The 26,126-nt window shown below is 44.0% G+C and overlaps 2 protein-coding genes across 7 annotated transcripts in view; one reads left to right on the top strand and one right to left on the bottom strand.

Moving 5' to 3' along the window:
• ALPK2 (alpha kinase 2) overlaps nt 1–20,714 on the bottom strand; it is a 64,447-nt gene extending 43,733 nt beyond the window's left edge. For 2 of the 3 annotated variants that reach the window (XM_079994664.1, XM_079994666.1), the window contains exons 1-5: nt 20,445–20,714; nt 14,835–15,146; nt 3,759–3,889; nt 2,610–2,727; nt 262–1,993 (exon numbers count right to left, since the gene is read on the bottom strand). In XM_079994664.1, the coding sequence (XP_079850790.1) occupies nt 262–1,993; nt 2,610–2,727; nt 3,759–3,873 (1,965 nt within the window). In that variant the 5' untranslated portion in view covers nt 3,874–3,889; nt 14,835–15,146; nt 20,445–20,714. The remainder of the gene's footprint in view (nt 1–261; nt 1,994–2,609; nt 2,728–3,758; nt 3,890–14,834; nt 15,147–20,444) is intronic. The other variant, XM_079994665.1, reaches the window with a different exon arrangement.
• Nucleotides 20,715–21,856: 1,142 nt separating this feature from the next.
• MALT1 (MALT1 paracaspase) overlaps nt 21,857–26,126 on the top strand; it is a 41,519-nt gene continuing 37,249 nt past the window's right edge. For 2 of the 4 annotated variants that reach the window (XM_079994815.1, XM_079994814.1), the window contains exons 1-2: nt 22,773–23,122; nt 25,924–26,090. In XM_079994815.1, the coding sequence (XP_079850941.1) occupies nt 22,965–23,122; nt 25,924–26,090 (325 nt within the window). In that variant the 5' untranslated portion in view covers nt 22,773–22,964. The other 2 variants (XM_079994817.1, XM_079994816.1) reach the window with 2 other exon arrangements.

Genomic DNA, 26,126 nt, shown 5'->3' with positions numbered 1-26,126 from the left:
AGCTGTCTACAAGTCCCATTAGTGCTGTTCACTATTATCAAGACCTTCCCACACCTGCCCTCTCTCTATAATTAGGATGGCTTATGGTTTATCTGGGCCTTTTTCAAAACCAGATTTCCTTAACAGCAGTAGCTGTCAATCACATCGGCTTGAATGGTGAAGACTTTCAGGATCCACATTCTGTTAAGACGAGTAGTACTGAAGTACATTAAAGTCACTGGACAAGTTTCTTTGCAAAAGGATAAAAGTAATTTTCCTTACCATAAGTGTGGCATTTTCATTTGACGTTTGGGTTCTCTCCGATAGGTCACTAATCCACTTGCTTTCCCAAGGGATTCCTTTCTCTCTTTCTTCACCATGAAATAAGCTGATGTGGTTTGAAGCATTCACTATATCCCGCTTTCCTTGGTTTGAAATACTTTCTCCTTGTCGGTGAAGCAGTGCAGCAGAATCCAAACAACTTCTTTCCATCTGAAGTGTGTGAATTTCAGAGGTGTGCCGCTCTTTAGGATGTAACGAATTTAAAGTGTCTTTTGATGTCTTGATCCGATTGGCTTCAACTCTGGATTTACCTTCAGCTGGTTTCTTTCTAACCTTTGCTAACTGTTGCAAGTTTTTCCGAGAGTAGTATTTGTCTGCAACTCGTTTGGTTGCTGTCTCCAAAGAACTGCTCAAATCACAAGAGGAAGACTTCATCGCTGAAATCCCATTTTCTATACCTTGCGAACCGGCAACAGAAACGTCCACAGCAGAGTGACTGCTGCTACTGTTTTCTTCCTCCATTCTAGGACAATCATTTTCAATTGCCATGAGAGTTGCAGCCAGCTTGTACTTCTCTTTGTCTTTCATAGTGGAAGTTTTACTTTGCTGTTGCCCAACAGTGAGAGTCATTTCTGCTTGCAAGGTTGATGGACTGTATGCAGTGAGGTCGCTCCTGACAGCTACTTCTTTGGATTTTGACTGATGACCACAGAAGCCAATGGTGGCTTCCATAGGCACAGTGTTATCTGACACTTGAAACAGGCGAGGCATTTCACTAAGGAAGTAAGCACACCCATCACAATCACTCCCCGGTATTAACTCATCTTCCTCATCATCGCTTTCCAACAGGAATCTCAGCTTGCTTTCCCAGTTCTTGTACGTCTCCTCTGTCATCACGTCAGAACATTCAAAGTACTCGAGGGAATCATCATCAGAAGACTCATCAACTGTAATAAAGTTTCTCTCCAAGCAGAGCTCAATGTTATTGCTGGCATTTTTAGAGGAATCCCCTAAAAAGCAGATCTGATCTCCCAGAGGGACACTTGTTTGGTTCTCAGACACTGTGCTGTTTTTCGGAGGTTTACTAAAGCTACCCTCTTCATGTGTCTTGGCATATTCAGTTGTCTGACAAGCAGCTAAGACTTCAGCATTAAGGCGGCAGCTGTCTGTGTGATCAGTGATTTGACTTGCTGGTTGGAAATCCACATCATCTAGCTCGCCTTCAGTAGAGTCCGTAGATGCTTTAGTGCTCTCATAAATAAAGAGATCAGGCATATGCTTGGACATGCCCCTAATGCTGTGATAATATTCCTTTAGATTGGATGCATTTTTAACTTCCATTTCGTCTCCTGAACTATGATTTTCCAATGGAGGACAAGTTTCACATTCCACTGTATGGAAAAACGTTTCTCCCGTTTGCTCTGTAGATAAATTGCTAAATTCTGGTGCTGGAGGTTCTGGTGAACCTAAATAGAAGCCACATTCATGGAGCGAATACTGGTTTTCTGCTAAAGCTTCTTTATTTTCCATATCATCATCTAAAATTTTCTGCTGACATACTGTAACTTCATTTCCTCTGCATGTTTCTATATTCTCTTCAGGACTACAAAGTACATTTTGATATGCTTCAGATTGGTCATCAGAAGTCACTTTAAGAAAAGCTGAAGACTGAGTGGTTCCAAAACAGTTCTTGGCCACAATTTTGTAAACTCCAGCTTGTTGCTCTGTGCACCTGTGAATTTTAAAACACGAATATTAAATTTTAATATACAATGTCGGTATTAAATACTTAAACTTTTAATAAAAAGTTGAAATATCCTCAATGGAGAGGTATTCTTGATCTCAAAATGACAAAATGTTGGTCACTTAACAGGAAAAAAAACCACACTATGATGCTCAAGATAACTGTGGTCAAAGAGTGATGTACTGTGAGGCAGCCACAGGGAGGTTGCCTTGGGTGCAAAACTGTTAGGGGCACAAAACACCCAGGGCTGCCTTTTGTGAGGGGGATGGGGCAGGGATGGCTTTCCCACTCTCCTAATGGCCCGTCCCGATTGCTATGTTTGTTATTATGTTGTGTTTGTGTGTGTGTGTGTGTGTGTGTGTGTGTGTGTGTGTGTGTGATATTGCAAACTGCCCTGTGATTCTCGGATGAAGGGTTGCATATGAATGTAATAAATAATAATAGCAATAATCTCTATGTGAGGTGCTTTACATGATATCCTAAGCCTTGACTTAGCGAGACTGCATGAACGTGCATGCTCTACTGCAGTAGGCGTATATTTGCAGCCTTTGATTCATTCCTGAACATAGTTCAGAAATCAAGAAATGCTGAGGAAACAAATTACCTAAAGAGATGTAAGACCTGAGTCAGTTTATCCTCCAGTATTTCACAGCTAGAAATGTTCTTCTGTTGACTGATGTCTTGCCCGTTCTTATACCAAGTTACCTCTGGTTTTGGGTTGCCTTAAAACACATGGAGGAGAAAACTGTTATTTCACACTGATAAGCAAATGTTTCTGAATGTAAGGAGCTTATGGACTAAATAAGCAGGAGCAACATCTTATATTTGAGCAACTGCACGACTAGAAAACGTTGGGGACGAATCTGTTGCTTGGTATGAGGTATGGACAGACAAGCATTCTCATAAAAAGTAGTCTGACATCATCATCATCATCATCATCATCATTATTATTATTACCCCAACCATCTGGCTGGGTTTCCCCAGCCACCAAAGTATTATCATATACAGTTGCCATATGTCCTCTTTTTCCAGGACACCATCTTTTTCTGGGGTAAAAATTCTGCCGGGGTATTTTTAAATTTGCCAAAATGTCTCTGGCTATACTTTCTGGGCGAGACAGACATAACTGGTGGTTGAAAACTTGCTTTACTCTTCTCTTCTCCTGCCCACTCCCCCAACAATATATCAAAGCTTCTATAGCCTACATATAGTAGGGGTATTTAAAATGAGAGTCATCATAGCATCCTCTCTTTTGCTCTTCAAAATATGGCAACCCTAACATTAAAAAATAACGAGTACTGCCACCTGTGGCTTTTAAATTTTTATGTAGACCCATGTCACCATTGTGTCATCTGCTAGACCTGAACTATGGTTTTAGGCTCCATACAGATATTGGAAACATAAGAGGTTTATTAAACTGGGTTACGTACCATTTTTCAGCAGAACTCTAAATACAGGCCTGCAACAGGGTTTCTTCAAGTGACAAGAGGGATAAAAGATTCTAGAGGTTGGGTTATACTTAAGAGACCAGTGCACTGCTAATTTACTGTGCCTCAAGAAACACAATCACAACTATGTAAAAAGCTCACCAAGTTGTTTGAATTTGATTACTGAGCCATTTCCCAAGGCCATTTTGATACAATGAATTTGTGATTCTTCTGAAAAGTGGTCCTTTCTTTTAATAATATACAACTCTTCTCAATTAAAATTTCAACTAAAACATGTATTTCAGTATTAAGTCAGGGGTGCTTACCAGATATCTTGCAGGAGAACATGGTATCTCCATTTTCTGGCACCGACACAGATGACAAAGTTGATAAAAAATAAGGAGCGCTCTTATTAACAGATGATTCTGAGCCTGACATCATCCTTCGCCCCACTGATCTGAAAGAAAAATAAAAGCCTAAGAAGCACTATGTCTCTCTTTTAAGTGCCAGCTACTGCAATGAAGCGTTTTATCTTCTGTGGCAGGACATGAAATAAAGTGAAAGTGGCAAGCAATTTAGGGCAAAAATCTTGTTTGGCTTCAGCTGCCTGGGCTGCTAGGAGCAATGACTCACTGCTCCGTGACTGATATTCTTTTAGTTTCCATTTGTCAGTTGGGGCAAATGATAACACAAAAGCTTACATTACAGGTGTTTGTTGCACAGACTATCCCCTTTACCATCTAGCACAGGCTTCCTCAAACTCGGCCCTCCAGATGTTTTTGGCCTACAACTCCCATGATCACTAGCTAGCAGGACCAGTGGTCAGGGATGATGGGAATTGTAGTCTCAAAACATCTGGAGAGCCGAGGTTGAGGAAGCCTGATCTAGCAGATCTAATGAAAATTCATTTGGTCCCCCCATTTCTCTGGAATGTAATGGTAAGCATTCATAACACCCAACATTTCACAGCCACGTACACCCCTATACTTGCAAAACAGGATCTACACAGGAGTGTCAAGCACAGCACTAATCTGTGTCAGGTCTTGCCCTCATAAAGCAGTTGCCAAGATTAAAGGTCGCCACCTCCCCACAGTCGCCTATGTCTGCTCCTCTCTAGGGGTTTTTTCCTCCAAGCAATCAGAGACTGCACCTGCATGCCTGCCTTTGCTCCTCCCACTTCATGCCTCTCCTGGTTCTGGGAGACTAGGCGGGAGGGGAGCTTGTCACGGCACACCTGTGCCTCTTCACAAGCCTCACTCATCTCTGCTTTGGAGAGAAGTATTCCTTCAGATAACCCTGCAAGGCTTTGTACTTCCAAGATTCACAACTTGAATTCAGAGCCAGTGCAGATTTTAAGAAGCAAATGCTATATGGTCCCCTAGGCACCAGACCTATCAAGACTCTGGTAGGTGCAATTAACATGGATATTTACAGAGAAATGAGTCCTTTTGTGCCTCACCTAACTGCATCCTACAGTGTGCTGCTCTCCAGCATCAACTATCCCTTGTATTATTATTATTATTATTATTTATTAAATTTGTTGTAACAGGGCCAAGGACCATGAAAGGAGCGGGCTGCACAATGTGGCTAAGTAGTAGTCCAGTAGCCCCAAGATGACAGATCTAAAATACGGCTGGATTGCACACACAGTTTAAATAGATCATAGAATCACAGAATTGGAAGGGACCACAAGGGTCATCTAGTCCAACCCTTGCAATGCAGGAACCTTTTGCTCAACATGTGGCTTGAACCCATATGCTCTACCATCTGAGCTACCATCAGGTTTTTGAGATAGATAGACAGATCTCTCTATCTAAATAATTTTCACCCCACTTTTCAGCTGTAAAGACTGATAGAGCAACTTGCAATACTAAACCATTTTGTATAAAGAAACCTTGATTTAAGTGTTGCAGAAAGTGCCTGGGGAATAGAGAAAAATCTCAGCAACAGTAAACAAGTATCTCCTATTCGTGTTCAGATGCTGATTCGTCCATTTTATGGTAGAGACCTATAATAAGACTTATTATGCAAATTAACAGCAACACTGACAGTGACAAAACCCTATTATTTTTAGCCAAGCGATAACTCTTTTAAAATAATAATTTAACGTTTGCTCCAGGGTAATTTTCCTAGACAAGAATGAACAAACAGGTAAATTAAGTGTATATGTGTAATTACTCTACTTTGCATGGAGATGTTTTTATACTTGATTGCCAAAGACTGAGAGCTGTTTCCCTCATCTTTCCCCTCTGTGGAAAACAAAAGGCAATCAAAGCAGCTACTTGAAGTTAAATTGCTCCTGTCATTTTCTTATTAGAGGCCTTTTGGTTGTTATCTGATCTTTTAACACATCACACAACCTCTCAAAATACTAACAAGCAGGGTAGAGCAGTGAGAAAGAGGCAGCTGCTTTCATGCAAGGTCTGTAACAGCTACCACCACTATTGGGGACATTTTGCATCTGCATGCTAGTTACTGTAAGGTTACCAGATTTTTTTCAATGAATCCGGGGACACTTTTCAACTTCAGTAGGAATGATAGGATTTTGTCAGGGGACTGATCTGTAAATCCGGGGACCATCCCCGGGAAAACGGGGACGTCTGGCAACCTTAAGTTACTGTGAATCACAAGTTGGGGAGCACATTTGCCGCTGGGTTGTGTTGTGGGGATCCCATTTTAAACACGAGGCTAGGAGTGGCTGGCATAGATGGAAGCCAAGTTGGAGTGCACTGGCAGGAGAGTCTAGATTGCTTAAATCAGTGTACAGTGGTACCTTGGGTTACATACGCTTCAGGTTACAGACTCCACTAACCCAGAAATAGTACCTTGGATTAATAACTTTGCTTCAGGATGAGAACAGAAATCGTGCGGCGGCAGCGCGGCAGCAGGAGGCCCCATTAGCTAAAGTGGTGCTTCAGGTTAAGAACAGTTTCAGGTTAAGAACGGACCTCCGGAACGAATTAAGTTCTTAACCTGAGGTACCACTGTACCTGCACTACCCCTGCCTGACATCTGCCTTGCCCCACACCATCCTGGTAAGTGGCAGTGTAGGGAGTATAGATGCATGGCATTGTGCAAGGTGCTCCTTGATCAACTCCTGCCAAATCTCTTCCCAGGTTTCCTTGGGAAGAGGGAATGATAATACTGTATTGGCCTGAATATAAGCCACACTTTTCCCCCAAATTCTGACAGTGAAAAGTTAAAGTGTGGCTTATATTCGCGACCTTCCCTTTCCCCCGACATCTCCGGGGAGACTTGGGAGCAGCGGGTGGACTGCGCACCTTTGCCCTGCACTCCCGGGCTGCTCTCGGGGGGGGGGGAGGGGAGTGGCGCTTTGCTGGCGACCTCCCCCACCTCCCAAGAACAGCCCAGGATTGTGGGCAGCTCAGAGCAGCTCAGGAGCGTGGGGCAACAGCGCGCAGCCCGCCCACTCCTCTCAAGCCTTCCCTGAGCTGCCAGAAATAAGGGGGACAGGAGGGGGAGGTCGCCAGCAAAGCAGTGCTGCTCCCCCCCTAGGAAGCAGCCCGGGAGCACGGGGGGATGTCTTTTTCTCTCCCCCCCCCCTTTGAATTTTGAAGGTGCAGCTTATTTGCAGGTGCGGCTTATATTTGGGCCAATACGCTAGCTCAGTATCAGTCTACCTACAAAAGTAGCTAACCCTTTTAGGCCCCAGAGTCATATTCATCCTCAGCTGACCCTTTGGGAGGGACTGCTACATGTCAGTGGGAAGTAGGGGAGTCAATGGGTATGGTGACCTCACTCTTGCACATACACTCTCACATGCATGCACACACAGAGGACATACAGCCGCCCCTCCTCAGCTTGCCTGCACATATCAGCTCTGGAGGAGGTTATCAACCCCTCTACTTAACAAATGATTGACCTGATGGTCAGTCACCAAAGGGTACCCAATGGCAGTTCGCACAAGCTTCTAATATGTAATATTCCTGGTGTCAAGATTCCTGATGTCAGATTTATGTCCATTAGAAATCACAAGACAGAGAAACCAGTAGGAGAACACTTCAGTCTCCCAGGACATTCTATACATGATCTCAAAGTAGCTGTCTTATTACAAAAGAATTTCAGAAATAGACTGGAAAGAGAAGTTGCTGATTTGCAACTTATTACCAAACATAAAAACATGGAGAGACCTGGTCTGAATAGAGACATTGGATTCTTATCTCATTATAAGATAATGACTTATTATGGGCCCTAAGGAAGTTAGCTTGGCTTCAACCAGAGCCAGGGCCTTTTCAACTCTGGCTCCGGCCTGGTGGAACGCTCTGCCTCATGAGACCAGGGCCCTGCAGGATCTGATTTCTTTCCGCAGGGCCTGTAAGACAGAGTTGTTCCGCCTGGCCTTTGGCTTGCAGCCAATTTGATTCTCTCCCCCTCTTTCTTTTTTCTTTTTCCTTTCTCCTCCTGTGATGAGGCAGCATTTTAATATTTTAATGTTTCAATATTTTAATGTTGTAATTTAATCTTGTTTTTAAGTTGTATTCATTCAGCTTGTTTTTATTATTGCTTGTTAGCCACCCTGAGCCCAGCCTTGGCTGGGGAGGGCGGGGTATAAATAAAAATTATTATTATTATTATTATGCATGATAAAGCCATCTCACCCCTTGCTTTTTCCTGCAAGACCAATTGCAGTCGTTAACAGTCGTCAACAGGTTTACCACACCTATCAGCCAATCACCCATTCCCACCACCCTTCTGAGTAATACCCCTCCCCACCCTCTCACTATATATAAGGGTCTGGTGACTTCTGGTTCAGTGTATCTGAACTGTGCATGCACATGAAAGCTCATACCAATAACAAACTTACCGTAGTTGGTCTCTAAGGTGCTATTGGAAGGAATTGGTGGATGGTGTCCCATTTGCCCAAATGAATGAGCCTTTAGGAGAAATGGGCAAATGGTCAATTTGTCAAAATGGTTTCCCTCCCCTTTTCATTATTTTGCTGAATCAGAGTCTTCCATGAACATGAGGACACCGGCTGCATACAACCCATTATGTTCTTATAAGCAAGGGTTGCTGCACCAGCATATCCTGACAACCTGTGGCATTCTGCTAGCTGATCATATGCCATTGAAGGCTGTGTGCCTTTGCATTAGCATCAAATCTATTGCATTCAACCAGCTATAGCCATTATCAGCGCATCTGGTTTAATGGCAGCAAGAAACACACAAAGCATTGAGTGGCACACAAATGAAGAAGAAAAACCAGGTGTGATCTGATATCAGGAGCTGTAGCATTCTCCCATGGTCTCATGTAACAGAATTACTGTGATGAGCAGGGGGGGAGCATAATGTGAAAGGATGTGAGATAAATAGCCACCTTAGAAAATATAATTTGAATTTATTAAGGCCTGCAAGAAATGCAGGTATGGCCTCTTCACTTAAGGGAGTAATTTTCTGAAGATAAGAAAATGCAATGGTAGAATGAAGATGATCAGCAATCAACTCAACTTAGTTTTTGCAGGTGAAAATAAGTAAGGGGTGGTCGTAAAGGTAATGCAGAATAAGGATATCATAAAGGAGCAAACTATACACATGTATGCATAATGAATCCCCAACTTTAAAAATGAAAGCAGCTGCAATTTTGAGTTGAGATACAGCAAAGTACAGAGGGAGATGGAAGAAATGAATCACTCTCAAAGAGAACAAAGGCGGATACAGGTTTGCATGAAATCTGCATATACTAATTTAGACATAATTACACTATAATTATTTCTAAATTACTAATAATTCAAAATGTCATTATTTCTAAATTACTATTAACTGTAATTTTTAATATAAATATGGTACATCTCACTTTAGTGAGGAAGAATTTGCCCAGGTGACCTTTGTGCCTGCTTCCTCTGCTCTCTAGGCAGTAATTACTGATGGGCAACTTCAAGCCTCCGGCTGCTCTCCCTCCTTTTGGGTAGGGCTGGGCGATATCAGCTTTTCAACATTGTGGTGTATCGCCAGCCAAACATTGCAATTTGGCGATATACCATGATGTTGAAAAAACAAGATGCATTGGCCTCTGTCCGTGAGACACTGGGTGAAACTGACCCAGCTCTCCCCTCAAGAGCTGAGGCGGTTTCATCCAGGCACTCATGGGCTAGGACAATGCAGCTTGTTCACGCCGCCCAGCAGGGGATTGGGAAGGTTCTCCCTCCCTAACTGAGACATGTATGCGGCAGGAGCAGAGGGGCTGCTTTGCGCCACTCAGCTGGGGGAGTGAATGTTCCCCCTCCCCAGCTGAGAGAGCCCCGGTGCTCTCCCTACTTGCATGCAAGCAGACGGAGCAATGGGGCTCCTTTAACAGCTTGCTGCGGGGAACAACAACCTGAGCAGTTTCACGGAGCCCCCACCCTGCTGCAGGAGCCAGTGCCGGGCCGGTGGTTCATTTAACTGCTTGACTGAGGCAAGGGCAGCTGCACAGTCCTCAGCCAAGCAGTTTAAAGATGCAGAGGGAGGAACGAGCTGTACAGTGGTGCCCCGCAAGACGAACGCCTCGCAAGACGGAAAACCCGCTAGACGAAAGGGTTTTCCGTTTTGGAGGTGCTTCGCAAAACAAATTTCCCTATGGGCTTGCTTCGCAAGACGAAATGTCTTGCGAGTTCCTGCGGGTTTCCCCCCCTTTTTTTCCCCTTTTCCTAAGCCGCTAAGCCGCTTATCAGCTGATCGCTAAAAGCCGCTAAACCGCTAATAGCGCTAATCCGCTAAGCTGTCAATGGGCTTGCTTCGCAAGACGAAAAAACCGCTATACGAAGAGCCTAACGGAACGGATTAATTTCGTCTTGCGAGGCACCACTGTATTGGCGCCTCGCTGATACAGCTCGTTTCTCCCTTTGCAGCTTATGAGGTCAGAGTGGGATGGCGGTTTCACTCAGCGATATATTGCTGGTGAAACTGCTGCTGCTCCTGGAGGAACAAACTCTTGACTCCCTCCAGCAGATGCTGCTAGCAGAGGGACTCAGGAGCGATGGCAGTTTCACCAGTGATATATCGCTGAGTGAAACCAGCACCACGGTCTGCTCCTCATACCGGTCCTGGGTGATATATTGATATATCGCCCAGGCCTACTTTTGGGTCTTTATCTTTATATGAGATTTGGCCTGGTAAGCCCATCGAAAAGAGGGGTGTCCTCTGACAGACCTTCAAACAGAGGACTATCTTCTGTAATGAAGGTTACATGGATGTCCTATAGGAAAGAGAGTTTCCATTCAGCCCGTTTCATTGCCACCCCTTTCTGTTCAAAATGGTTTTTCCCTCCAATGCCCCAGGATTCCAAATGCCTAAAAACATGTTTTAGGAATCCGGGAAGGAAGAGCACGTATGCAGTGGCAATTTGAGCAAAAGGGGCATCTGCAATATGGTTACACATTCACACATGCGGTATGTGCTATTCTACTCAGTAGAGTAGCTTTCCAAGACTGTTTTTTTTTAAAAAAAACTACTCAGTCAGGGCTCTGCTTCATACCTTAGTTTCTATGCAGTGTATAGTTTTCCTTTGCGGTTTGCAGTTTTACAATTATGCAGATTTTTTTAGTATGGGGATAGATAATATTTAAGAAAGCCATGGAGATGAAACAGTATGGTTTGTGCATTCATGCACCACAAATAAGAATACCCACATCTGACAGAATTTTGCAGCCTGAGAACATTGCAGTCTGGGAGCAATGAAGGAACTGGCACACACGGTTGCAAATAAAATGGCAATCTCTTGTGGTGGTGCTTCGTGCAACAGGAGAACGGCTAACGTCACATTTAAGAAGGGAAATGATAACAGTAACCCAGGCAACCATAACCCTCAGTAGAAGGGCACAGGGTCTGTAGTGATATGGCTATGGAGGAGCTTTAATCCATGCAGGCGGTGCAAAAGAAGCAAAGCTCACATGAATTCTAGAGCCTGGGAAATGAAGAGAAAAGGCACCATGCGCATTTGTCCCGGTTTGTGCCACCTGCTGTTTTAATCAAGCTCTGGCAGCTGCACCCAATCATTCAAACTTCCTCTTATACACACCAATCATGCTGGTGAAGGGTGCTTTGTACATATTTTTGCTTCCCGTTGAGGTGAGCTTAGAAGAGAGCAGCCTGGCCCAAAGGCTGAGAAAAGCAAGCGTGTGTTGCTTGTTCTCCCTTTGATTGTACAGAAGCAGCAATTCGTACTGTTCATATTGTTCAAGTTGCTTTTCTTAAGTGCTCAGAGTGTCCTACTTTACAAAGGGCAGTCCTTTATTAGAAGGGCTCTCAGAGGGCATTCCTTCCTATCTGAAGGACTGTTTGGTCCAAGTCCAATTTCATGGTAACGAAACAGGAGGGGGGAAAGCAGAGGTATTGCAGGTGTACCTGCACAGCAAACCAAGTAAGCACACAGATAGCATCTAGTCATACCTTTCCCCACTGTGGTAAGATGTTTCGTATTTCTATTAAAATATAATATCCTGCTCTGGACAGAATTGTTCTTCCCTCAAAGGAGCGGGTCCAAGTTTGTGGTGACTTGGAAACTTCAATTGGTCCAAAATGCAGCACTTTGATTGCTGGGTGGGATACCTTTCAGATCTCATGTAGCCTGCTTTGAAACAGTTGAACAGGATGCCAATTCATTTCCTGGCCCAATTCAAGGTGCTCACATTACTGCTTAAAACCCTAAACAACCCAGGGCCCAAATACCTGAAAGATTGCCTCCTTCCCTACAGCCTCTCAGGTGCTAAGACTGGCCACTGCCCTCAGACGTTGGGTGGGTGGTAGCCAAAGAAAGGGCATTCACTGTGGCAGCCCCTAAGCCGTGGGACTTGCTTCCCACCAAAGTACACCTGGCACCTTCATCATACAGGTTTTGGAGAATGCTGAAAACACACCCGTTCACCCTGGCTTTTGACACTTGAGATGCATATTTTTAGGATCCACCTTATTTTACATTGTTTTAAAACTGTTTTTAATATTGCATGATATTGTGTTTCGATATTAAAGTTTTAATAGTCATAAACCACCCTGGGACGTTGGGGTGAAGGGCAGGTTAAAAATTGTAATAACCATCACCACCTTGGGTGGGGATAGGTAATGTATTCCAACCCTCTGTTTCGTGCAGGAATCTTGCAATTGCAGCATCCCTGACAGGTGGCTGAGCAGCCTCTGCCTAAGTACCTCCTGCAAAGGAAAACCCACCACCTTCCAAGGCAATCTATTCCACTGAATCAGCAAGGCCTGGGTTCAAATCTTTACTCAGCCGTGAAGCTCACTGGGTGATTTTAAGCCACTCACTTCTCTCAGCCTCCCTTACTTCATAGGGATGGTGTGAGGACAAGATGGGAGAAACTCATATATGCCATTATGAACATAGAGAAAGGATGGAGAAAATATAAAAATGGAAGTATGTTCATACATATACAGTGGTATCTCGGGTTACATATGCTTCAGGTTACATACGCTTCAGGTTACAGACTCTGCTAACCCAGAAATAGTGCTTCAGGTTAAGAACTTTGCTTCTGGATGAGAACAGAAATTGTGCTCCGGCGGCAGCGGGTGGCCCCATTAGCTAAAGTGGTACTTCAGGTTAAGAACAGTTTCAGGTTAACAACAGACCTCCGGAACGAATTAAGTACTTAACCTGAGGTACCACTGTCTCACCTAAGAGCATATAATACTATATATATATATTCGGAAACACGTTTTGAAACTACAATTTCTCCTCTGATTTAAGACCAATAGTGGCTAGCGATATAGTGCGAGTTGGGCTGAGCTGCTTGGCATCAGCCTTCTTGACATCACATGCTCCTGCTGCTTACTGAGAGGTAGAAGGGGAGGGGCAAGGCAGTGGCCACTTAGTGTGGTGTCGTACGGATGCAGGGGCAGAAGCAGCAGATTGGCTCTGCCACTGCACCTGTACCAAGTTTTTGCTGTAGCAGTACAGCACTGGGAAGACAAGTCAGCAGTGCAGCCCCACTGGTTGCTACTGCTTAGGATTAATTCTGAAAACTATTTGAGCCAAACTAGGTGAGATACAGGAAACTCAGGAGCAATCTCCTGATAGTTTTTAACCGAAATGAAGCTGCAGTAGGATATGAATTTAACTGTAACAGTGGGAGGCAGAGATGCTTCCCCATGGACCATTTCTCCAATCAAAATTGCCAGCAGTAGTTTTTCTCTTTCCAGGGGAAAACATACAAGGATCATACTCGGAGCTCATTGCAACCAAATTTCAGTAAATAAATAAATAAGTTGGAAAACTGCTCTCACTTTCTCCTTGTCTAATCTAGTTTGGTCTTAGCTCTGGACAGAAATGAGACATTATAAGCACTGGTGACTTAATTATTTAAGTCAATGGTACAGTGGTGCCCCGCAAGACGAATGCCTCGCAAGACGGAAAACTCGCTAGACGAAAGAGTTTTCCGTTTTGGAGGTGCTTCGCAAAACAAATTTCCTATGGGCTTGCTTCGCAAGACGAAAATGTCTTGCGAGTTCCTGCGGGGGTTTTTTCCTTTCCCCCCCTTTTTCTAAGCCGCTAAGCCGCTAAGCCGCTAAGCGCCGCTAAAAGCCGCTAAGCCGCTAATAGCGCTAATCCGCTAATCCGTCAATGGGCTTGCTTCGCAAGACGAAAAAACCGCTAGACGAAGAGAATCGCGGAACGGATTAATTTCGTCTTGCAAGGCACCACTGTATTTTTTCCCCAGCAAACTCTTACAAAAAATCTAGTTTTTCCTAACCTTATTGATCGGTGGTAATAATTGTTGATTAATTTAGACAGGAAAAGCATTGCCTATGCAGATTTTAGTTTAAAGAGGAGCTAATGAAATCTAGTAAATCACAGACACATGCTGATCTTGCTTCCATCTATTTTTAAATGTTCATCACGTAACTGTATCCGACATATTCAACATGTGCAGTTTCTCTGGTCTGCATTTTGGGTATGTAGTGTACACATTCTATATATTAGCCACACACACTCACGTCAACAACTATCTATGATAATTCATTAGATATTTCATATAATGAGGTAGACACACTGTAAACTATTTTTCCAATGTGATTACAAACATCCATAACTACGGAGATAGTCGGCATTCTTTATGCACAGACCAGGTTTGCCAATTTTATTTCAGTGTTTATCTCCTAAATATATTATTCGGCACTTAATTTGAATAAAAAGGTATGGGACATTATTTGAGGACACCCCCAAGCGCTGCAAACGACAACTATGAAAGGTTAGTAAAGCCTAGTAAGGTAAATAATTTACCAAAAGTAATATAATGAACAGCAATGCTGGTTAAACATGTGGTTTAGGGAAATATGAAAACGAAATAAATATGTAGCTATCTACACATCCTAAGAAAACAGAGAATGCAGATACAACTTTACAACAAAGCTATAAACTCTTCGCCAGCTGAAACAGCAAATGTGCATACTTACATCGTAAGGCTCTCCTCGGAAGGGCTTGTGTGACATAGAAAGAAGGGTAACTTGTTTCCCCCTGCTGTGGCGATATCCAAAGACAAAACCAAGTTGTAAGTAATTCCTGCTTGTGGCAAGCGAGGCTGAAAATATCAGTGTTGTTTTGCTGGGTCTGATCATATCACAGCGATCAGTTAAGGGTGGGTTATTTCATCACAAGGCAGCAGGTGATTCTTCCCAGGAAGATCTTGGCGGGAGACTCTGGGCCTGGAGCTTCGGATCACATCTTCCCCCGTCAGGAATCAGGATACGTAAAAAAGAACCCCCGTGCTTTATAATGGAAAGATAACAAGCCATTAAGATTATTACGTTTTGGAGCTCAGTACCTCAGTTTTAGTTCATAGGCATGTTCTTAGTTACACATCTGCTTTCTCAAGTAGAAATTAAAAGCCATTAATCCCCTCAACATCTCTAGTTGCCTGGGAAAGATTCAACGAGAGGGTTTTTTTTTTAATTGAGACAGGTGGGAATAAATGGGAAATCCTATTAACTCAGGAAATTAACGAGACTTAACTGTTACCAGCGGAAGAGAGTGCACTTGTATGGAAATCAGTGTTAGTTCCTGGAGGGTAAAATGGGCACTGAAAACATTATATAAGTCAGGAGAATTTAGGCAAAAAAAGAATAAGCATATAATGGCACACCCAAAATGAGACCACCAGAAATGTGTTTAATTCTCTCACATATGTGAATGAATGAGAGATGCATTTGTGTTTATCTGTGTGAGGTGAGTGTGTGCAAAAGAGTGTGGTACAGCCACCTTGTGTGAATTCTGCCATCAGGATCAACTGCACATAGATGCTCCATGGTAAGCTTGAGGTTGACTGTATTCTCCTTAATGTTGTTTTATGTCATGTCCCCTTGGCAGCCATGCTGTGCTGTGTGAACCGCCCTGAGATCTTTTGATGAAGGGGAGTATATAAATTTAATAAATAAATTTTAAAAATGCCCTACATGGCATCAATTTTGTGACTGGTGACCACAGCACTTTCTCAAAATTCAAAATGTTTGCACTGGTCCAAAAACACAGATGACTCCTGGCCTACATAATGCCTCAAATAATCCTAGCTCTTGGCTAAGACAACATTTACCAAAGTTCTGAAGGAATGGGTTTCTGTGCAGTCAGTTTAAAACTGACTCAACCCCGCCCCCTTTTTCTTCTTTCTCCAAGAGAGCACTCTAAAATGCATAAAACTTGAGCTGTTGAGCAAATGCATAACAAGGACACAGCTGTATAAACAGCTCTCTCCTTTATCAGTCACGGCAAGGGATGACCCTGTACTGTACCAGTAGAACAGAGAAGACACGTCTGTGCCTTATCTTATGTCCTGACCACAAAAGACAAACAGACCCATTCTGGGAACAGCGCCAGAGTGTGTTCTCGAAGATGATGACCTCTTCCTCCAAGATAAGAGTAGGAAGAGGAAGATCCTTTTATGGTCAGAAGTACAGGAAGGAATACCCTTTTATGGTTAAGAATACCAGAGCAAGAACATATGTGATGTCAACCTGCGTACATAGGCTGACGTGGTTGGATTCCTGGGGAAGGAGGGAGAGGGTGCCTGGAGGATATATATACTACATTAAACTTCTCATTTCTTTGGACTTGCTGTGGACTCACCACGCAAGTGCCTTCTGCTATCCGGAGAGCAGAATAAACTCTTTCCTGGAATCAACCTCGGTGTCATTTGACTTCCTTCCTCCTGTCCCGGAGCAACGCAGACCCAATTGGTGAACTCCAATAAGGCTACAGCTCAACCAGGAGAATCCATTGGATTAGCCTCCCACCACTCCTCTGCATCCAGCCAGTCCATGACAATTTCTGCCTTGAATATCCATCTTGCACTCCCTTCCCCTTGAGTATTTCTGACAATGGGATCTCACCCAGTAGTTTCCTAAGCTTTTTCAAATTGGCCTTCTTAAAGTCCAGAGAGCTTCCTCTTGCCCCTGCATCATGAAACTCAAGAGAACACAATCACTTCCTCCCAAGGTTCCCAGCACTTCCACTTCATCAAGCAGCTCCTCCGTGTTGGTGAGGACCAGGTCCAAGACAGATGATCCCCTTGTTGCTTCTTCCACCTTTTGGGAAATGAAATTGTCACCAAGGCAATGGAGAAATTTGTTGGACCTTACATTCTTGGCAGAATTTGAGTTCCAACAGATACTGGGATAGCTGAAGTCCCCCGTGACTATATCCCTCCTGTTTGAATGTTTGGTAATCTGCTCTACAAAGGCATCATCCAAGTCTTCAGTCTGGCTTGGAGGTCTATAGCAGACCCGTAGGGTCACTGTTGTTTCCCTCTCCTACCATTTTTACTCCATACTCCTTCCATGCTCCAGGTCATGGATCTCTTCACAAGTGTACACACCCTTTACATACAATGCTACACACCCTCCCTTCCTAACAGGTCTATTCCTTTCATATAGGTTATATCCCTCAATTTCTACATTTCAGTCATGAGTCTCATCCAACCAGGTTTCAGTGATGCCTATTAGGTCGTATTTGCCATCCTGTTTTAAGAGCTCCAATTCATCTTGCTTGTTTCCCACACTCTGTGCATTAGAATAGAGGCAACTGAAAGCATGAGTCATTCCCTCCAGCTTCCTTCTTGCAGTTTCTTGCCATTTAGCAGGTTTCTAGAGCACCACCTCAGTTTCCTGTGCATCAATGAAGCGATTATCTCCAGTACCAGGTGTACTGTTGTCTGCAATATTGCCTCCCTCCTCCTCAGGATTTAGTGTAAAGTTCTCTTGATGTTACGGACTGGTTGGATGCTAAGGAGTGGTGGGATGTGCCAGCTGGGAAACCCTCAAGGGAAGAAGGCTCAGAGCCCAGGGATTGGTGGTGGGATGACGATGAGTGGTCAGAAGGAGAAGAGGGAGAAGACTCGGAGGAACAGATGTTGGAAGCTGAAGAGGTAACAGGGCTTAGTGAGCAGGAAGAGGCTGTGGTAGAGAACAGTCCAGAATTAGAGGCAGAAATGGAGGCAGAGATGAGGCAGGCTGCTGAAGAAGCCAGGGAGTCTCCCCCTCCTGCTGCAACCAACTCCCCTCCCCTCTGCACTATGAGGCAGGTTATGTGGAGTGTTGATCAGTAGCCTTCTGTGTTCCGACTGTAAAACACAGTTGAGCTTTAAGAAAAGATATTCAGCCGGCTGAAACGGAATCTTAGCTTTTAATCAGAAATACAAAGAAATGTTGCCATTTAAACAGCTAGCATGATGTACAAACCTCATAAAAGAAAAGGAAATAAGTATCCTGCCTCTGCTTGATTATTTTCCTCCTTAATCCTCTACACTAATCTATCACACTCAATAGGAAAACTTGAAAGCCTAATTAGCACCCCATTCACTTCCCAGAACAAGGAATTTCAAATTACTCTGAGATTTGGCAGATGACACATTTGACCCTGCTCTGAAAAAAAGTCAGGGTTGCACCAAATGTTTCCCTGCTGTTGCCCAACTACCTGTAATACTCAGCTAAACTGCATCCAACCATAGATTATTATCATTTTTCGTAGAGATGCAATATTTTATTTTAAGGACATCCTTCTCTGCAGCAGCTAATTCATTAGTCTATTTAATATATTGATATGCCACTATTCATTATAAAAGTTTACGGTGATGTCCAAAATACATTAAAACGACATGTTTAAATAGTAAATGCAGCAATTTACAGTGGAATTAAAATCTAGGCATTAAAAGCATCCAACCAAAGCGCAACACATTTAAAATCCATTTAAAACATAGTTTCTTAACTTCCCAAGTGAAATCAAGGTATCCCAGTACTGCAAGCCTACAGTTGTATGAATGAGCTGCACATATGACTGCCATCCTCAAAGTCCCAGCACCTGATAACTGGACTATAGAATCTAGTTATCTTAATTCTTAACTCTTAAGAAGTCTTAACTATTCAAATACTAGAAGCATATTATTGGAGTCATTGTCTGTCTAATGTAACACTTCATTGCTCATACAACTGTCATACACTCAGTTGTGCAATAAAGCAGCTTATCTAAACAGTTTGTAAGATGCAAAAGCCAACATCCACTTATTTACCGTATTTTTCGCTCTATAAGACGCACCAGACCACAAGGCGCAGCTAGTTTTTGGAGGAGGAAAACAAGAAAAAAAAAATTCTGAATCTCAGAAGCCAGAACAGCAAGAGGGATTGCTGCGCAGTGAAAGCAGCAATCCCTCTTGCTGTTCTGGCTTCTGGGATAGCTGTGCAGCCTGCATTTGCTCCATAAGACGCACACACATTTCCCCTTACTTTTTAGGAGGGAAAAAGTGAGTCCTATAGAGCAAAAAATATGGTAGTTATTTGCAAGGCTAAGTGCCAGTTGCTAAGATACATCGCTGAACGTATATAGCATTGCCAAAAAAGGTTAATGCAGCCAGTGTTGTAATATTTTAGCGCACATTAGTTCATGTTTTCATTGTTTGCATGCCAAAAATTCCTCACCCAAGTGGAAAGTGCTCTGCTCATGGGTACTTCAGAACAGGAGAGGAAACATTTAAAAGAGGATGGCATTCCTAGAAGAGGGTTTCCCGAAAACTTTCTATGCAAATTAGGGTAATCTGCACTGGTAAAATTTCAGCTTGCATCATAACATTTTCTGGCGCCATAAGGTGTGATTTAATTTAGCATGCTTATTTTACTTGTATTTTGTATTTGCTAAACAAAGCTTTTAAAAAGCACCCCATGGTATTTTGTTTTTGTCCCAATGGAAATATTTGAGGGAGGGAATGGAATAAAGCACACTTAATATGGTTTAAATGCCATGTTCTGTGGACATTTTTTATTGGATTTTTTATTTTAAAAATTAAAGACAATAGGATGTACTCCCATCATATTGTTTAAATTTAAGGGGGAAATCCACAAGGTACTGAAACAAGCTGACACACTAATAAATTTCAGTGCCCGAAGAAGTGTGCTTGATTTGCTAATTCACACACTTGGTTGCTATAATCACCTGAAAAACATTAATTACAACTTTGAAACTGTCACGTTTGCCTAATATTGTACTTTTGGCATCCATTCAATGTTACTAATGAATTTCCGTTACCAGAATGAAACAGCAAATTATCAATGTTGGGGAAAGACACATTGCTGCTCCTGCACAAGAAATGGTTTTTGGGCAACACTCTATCCATGCAGGCAGTGTATCTGAATTAACCATTTCCTTATTAGGAATGTGTTCCCCAAATGCCCTTTCCCTCTGTCTGTCTAAGCAGCTTTTCCCAATCTGTTGCCCAGAGTCCTGGTATCTATTATTTACCTCCCACAGAGCTACAGGTCCCAGCACCCTTAAGAGGTTACAGTTCCCAGGATTATTTGCAGAAAATCATGTGCTGTAACTCTATCAGAGAAGCTGCCAAAATCTGTATGACAGTTTCGGGCTGGATGACACCTCAGAGTCCCCTCCCAACCAAGTGATTCATGACTGTGTTTCTGTGAATGGATTTTCCTGTGTGTAAGTTCCTCAGCACTCTCTTTTCAGTTAAGCAGAATAGCTCACTTCCAGAAACGATTTTAGAGAAGTGGGCATGTATTTTCTTCCCTCACCTTTCCTCTCCCCTAGTTGCAGATGAGGTCATCAAGCTGCAATGCATGCAGAAACAGCTCTTCGATAGAAAGAAAGAGGGGCGCAGGTGTCTCCCCTAGTGGGACAGCAGTACTGTATCCTGGAGAATGAAGGAAACCAGAAAGCAAGGGGGAAATGATACAGCTACTGTCTCTACAAAGGGATAAATGGGGAACCAATACAACTTGATTTTTGAAAGATAGGGTATTCGGAAACGGTTGGAAGTGATAATAAAGGCAGCGCTATTTTTCCTAGAAGGGGACGCAGGTGGCGCTGTGGGTTAAAGCCTCAGCGCCTAGGACTTGCCGATCGAAAGGTCGGCGGTTCGAATCCCTGCGGCGGGGTGCGCTCCCGCTGCTCGGTCCCAGCGCCTGCCAACCTAGCAGTTCGAAAGCACCTCCGGGTGCAAGTAGATAAATAGGGACCGCTTACCAGCGGGAAGGTAAACGGCGTTTCCGTGTGCGGCTCTGGCTCGCCAGAGCAGCGATGTCACGCTGGCCACGTGACCCGGAAGTGTCTCCGGACAGCGCTGGCCGCTGGCCTCTTAAGAGAGATGGGCGCACAACCCCAGAGTCTGTCAAGACTGGCCCGTACGGGCAGGGGTACCTTTACCTTTACCTTTTATTTTTCCTAGAACGCCTTCCTTGTTCTCTTACAATGGCAATGGTGCCCACCTGAGAGGTGCTGGAACTGAGTTCTCTGTGGACAAAAGGACTGCAATGGTTCCTAGAGGTTTACAAAAGAGGGAAGTCATCAGTGTTGTATGTAAGAACTAATGAAGCGCACCAATGGACTCACAGAAGTTCAGTCCAGTGCTTAAAAAAAACTACTATAATGCTGCGCTGGGGCATATGAAATAATGAGAGAGTACTGCACCAGCGAGCATAAGAAAAGTTTATTTCTTATGCAACCGTAAGTTGCACACATCTAGGATAGCTGAACAGGACTCCGGGTCAGAAGGTTGGAACCAGGCCAGTCTTAAGACGCAGGACATCTAATATTAGAAATGAAGTATTGGGTAGAGGGAGAATCTGGAACAAGTTGTGAGAAAGTCAAGAGAGTCACAACCATATGATAAAAAAAAACACACAACTAGATGGCAATCAAGGAGCCAGTCAGACAAAAGCTTTTATCTGAGCTGAACAAGTCAGATGGAAAGAGCTGAGGCAAAAGGAAGAACCTACTAAGAAACTGAGTGGTGTTTGTGTTCATTTTCAAGGAGGGCAATTTTGCAGGCTGAGAGGCTGTATGCTGGCATGAAAAGACATTGAGGATAGAAGCAGGGCATTGAAATCCTACAAGGGGCAGCAGGAAGCATGAGGCTTCTATCCTATACACTCAACTGGGAGCAAGTCCCACTGTACTCAGAGAACTTGCATCTGAGTAGGCAGATGTTGAGAATCACAGTACAGTGGTACCTCAGGTTAAGTACTTAATTCGTTCCGGAGGTCCGTTCTTAACCTGAAACTGTTCTTAACCTGAAGCACCACTTTAGCTAATGGGGCCTCGCGCCGCCGCCACACGATTTCTGTTCTCATCCTGAAGCAAAGTTCTTAACCCGAGGTACTATTTCTGGGTTAGCGGAGTCTGTAACCTGAAGCGTATGTATTTAAGCATATGAAGGAAAACCACCGAAGATAGCAAAATCGGGTGCTGTGAAGTCTGCTTCATATATTGCATTTTAGTGGGCTACTTATTGCAGTTTCAGCAGGTCTGAATGCAGGATTTTTGTTAGGGAGGGCAGGCCTTTTGTTTGGTGGGCGGGGCAGAACCTCAGTTTGCTGTGTATTTTTATTGATTTTTTAGGGGGACAGCTGTCCCTCCCTATGGCTACACTCATCTTAATGTACAGTACTAAAACTGGGGCAAGTGTTATCTGTTTCACAACAGACTTCACAGAATCTTGTTTCATAGAGTCTTGCCACATCCAAGAATGGCCCAGGGCATTTTAGAAAACAAGCAGGAAAGCACGGCACTCTGCAACATTTCATTGCACAGGTCCAAACCTATAATGCATTGCTTATTATTATTATTCCTACCACCAACACGGCACCTTGAGGTCCTTGCAGGAAAGGCGGGACGCTGCTAGAGAGAGAGGTAGATGAAAATGAAGTAATAAGAAATATGCACGCATTAACCCGCCCCCCTCAGCAAAGAAGCAGGAGGTCTGATTTTGGAGAGGGACCACACAGGTGCCTCCCTCCCAAGCCTGGCAAACACGAAGTCCCCTCTGAGAGGGGCGGGAAAGGCGCGCGAAATTTCGGAGAGGCGGCGGCGGCGCGGCCTGCCTGCCTGCCCCGGTGCCGCCTGGAGAGGGCGGGCGGCTGAGGAGAAGCGAGGCGAGGCTCCGGCGCGGAGCCTCCGCGGGCTTCCTGCTACGACGGGGCGGGGATTTCCTGAGGCGTTTCGCGGCGCCTTGCTTCCCTTTCGCTTTTTGCACGCAAAGTCCGAGGGGAAAAGAAGTCTTTCTGAGGGGACGAGCCTCCTCCACCGGCACCGGCATGGCGGGCTCGCTGCCGCCGGCCGCCCCTCTGCCCATCCACCGCCTCGAGGAGCCGCTGCTGAGGAGGCTGAGCGGCTCTCTGGACCGGGCGGCTCCGGGCAGAGGCTGGAGGGACTTGGCGCAGCTGGCCGGCAGCCACCGCGGCGTGAAGCTGAGGTGAGGCGAGGTGTAAGGGGTGCGGGGACCTCGCTGGTCCCTCAAGCCGTCGAGGGAAAGGCAGGCCTCCCTCTCTCTTTTTGCGAGGCTTTCGGGCGCCACAGGAGTCTTCGTCGACTGGCCTGAAACCCGTTTGTGGGCGCTTTGCGTTGAGGAGGAGGAGGAGGAGGAGGAAGACGCTCCCCCAGCGATGCTGGATGAGGAGACTCGGGGCAGGGCGAGAAAAGTGCTTCTTCGCACACAGTTTAAACAGTGGAACTCGCTGCCACATGACGGCCGCCCGCTTGCATAGCTTTTAAGAGCGGGCTAGAGAAGGCTAAGCCATATGAAAGAATCTTTCATATGTGGTGGACGTGTAAAAGGGTAAAAGAGTATTGGGAAATACTGTAATTTATAATGAATTTTTTTTGGGGGGGGTGGGGGGATGTTTAAAAGCACTTTCCTAAAAAATACAAAAAAAAAACAAAACCCCAGTGTCCTTTTTGTTGGGGATAATTCAGATGGAAATTCCCAGGTGTCAATAAAGGTTATTTATGTACGCCACTACTGCGGCCTGTGTTTCATTAGCCCCAGAATGGGAAAACGAGTGAGGTCCCAACCAAAGAAGAATGGCAACTTAAACTGATGGAATATGTGCAGCTTGCGGACCTAACATATAGAATAAGAGAACAAGAAGAACATGCATTTAAAGAAGACAGGGCATGTTTATGGAATATATGGGGGGGGGGGAATTGTGTATACTTGAAAACGTTGACAGCATTAAGACAAATTCAACAGTGTTGTTGAAGTTTTGATGGATGTAATAATGGAATTCTGAGTGGTTTAGTTTACGTAAAACATGCAGGGATTTAAGCTATGCAAAATGAACCATATATGAAGGCTAAACTAAAACAAAAAAGTGCCTGCACATTTGCAAAGCTAAGCAGGGTCCAGTGCTCAGAAGGATATGTTTGCATGATGCTCTTGAAATGACTGTTTAATGTGTGCTGAGTTTATGGGGGCAGGGGCAGGGAGCTGTCTTCCCCTAATCAAAATCCGTATAAATCTGAGGTTCTGCCCTCAAAAGCCGCCACCCCCCACAAAAATCCTGGCTACACCCATGACTGAGTTCACTTCTATATGCTGCATTGTGACCCCTGCTATGTTGTTGTTGGGGGGTGTTATTTACAGCCACAGCAGGCACTGCAATTCTGCCAAATGCGCACTTCTCCATTGACTCCTGAGACAGACAGATGCCAACCCAACAAAAATAATAGATTGGCTTTCAAGAGGTGGGACCAGGAGGAAGATCAGGCTCCCCCAAGGTTATCACAAACTCTTCACTGTTTCTAAGGGCCAAAAGAAGTGATAATGGGGTTTGGGTTTTCCTGGAAGGATTTACACCACAGTATGTGTTTCGCAATGGAAGACATGTCCCTTTTAGGAATGCATGCTTTCATAAAATGAATGGGCAACTTAATGAATGGACAAAGCACAAATCAAATTAGGCAACTGGGAGGGATGCAACAGTGGCCAAATCTAAAATCAAAGTTGTAATTAATTTTTTGGGGAGTGTGTGTGTGGCAGCTATATATTTATCTGCCCAGCTCTTCAGGCATGCTAAAATGGTATATTAATAATTTTCAGTACCTTTCCCCCTTTAATATTTAAATAGCACAAGAGAAGTGTGTGCTATTGAGCTGTCATGTCTTAACTTATTTCAAAGTATTCCAATAAAAATAATTTTCAGGTGGATCTTGGAAAAGCAGACAGTAAAAGTAGAACAATAGAAAACTTCATTGGAAAGCGAATGGGGGAAAGACCTGACAGTGCAGGTAGAGCATAGCCATGGCAGCTATCCTTTAGGCTTCCTTTAATGGGTTTTTGAATCAAGGCAGCATTTAAAGGATAACATATTGGACTCTTATGTTTCTTCCCAAAGGAACCCATCATGATAAAAAATATAATCAGCTAAACACAATTATTACATTTCTTAGAATCATAGGATTGCAGAGTCAGAAGGGACCCCAAGAGTCATCCAGTCCACCCCCTGCAATGCAGTGTATTTATTTCAACAATTTCATAGAATCATAGAGTTGGAAGGGACTCTGAGGATCATCCAGCCCAGTGGTTCCCAAAGTGGATGATACCGCCCCCTGGAGGGCACTGGGACGATCGGGGGGGGGGGGCGGTAGTAGCCTCTGGATGGCAGGTTTCCCACTTCAGTTTGTTCTGTTGTCCAAGATAGCCAAATTGTGAGCAACAGTATTCTGATACTGGGATTCATAACATTGCATGAATCCTTCATCAAAGTAAATATACACTCTCTAGAAATGAGGCTAATGATAAGCTGGAATATTATAGACAAAAGAGTTAAGTAAATATGGGGCTTAAAGCATCACTGTAAATACAGAATCATATTCTTGTTAAAAGGAACCGAGAAGTTGTATTGAGGAAGTGTTTGATATAAATAGCTGGGCAGTCTACATTCACATATTTCACTCTAGCACCAGAACTCGTTTTTGAGACATGTTCTAGGGGAGAAAGGTTTTTAGTCCCATAATTAGTCATAGTCATATCATAGTGGGATGTGGGTGGCACTGTGGTCTAAACCACTGAGCCTCTTGGGCTTGCCGATCAGAAGGTTGTTGGTTTGAATCCCCATGGTGAGGTGAGCTCCCGTTGCTCTGCGAGATGAGCACTGCATCCCCATAGTCACCTTTGACTGGACTTAACTGTCCAGGGGTCCTTTACCTTTTTACCTTTCATAATTATATAAATATAAAAATATTTTCTTTTTTATATTTTATGATTCTTTGCAGTTCCCTGGAATTGGAACAGTGTTCTCTCCAAGTACTGGAGCCTGAAGGAAGTCCAAGCTGGAGTCTTCTTCAACTAATGGGAGAGAGAGGTTGCACTGTGTTGGAGCTGACAGAATTGCTACAGGCTTTAGAACACACTGAGGCACTTCAGTGTCTCAACCCCCCAAGTGAGTTTATGGTTCTGCTAAATCTGAGTTATGTGT

Source organism: Podarcis cretensis, assembly GCF_951804945.1.
Source record: "Podarcis cretensis genome assembly, chromosome: 11".
Classification (NCBI taxonomy): Eukaryota; Metazoa; Chordata; class Lepidosauria; order Squamata; family Lacertidae; genus Podarcis; species Podarcis cretensis.
This window is presented reverse-complemented; position numbering and strand designations above follow the sequence as displayed.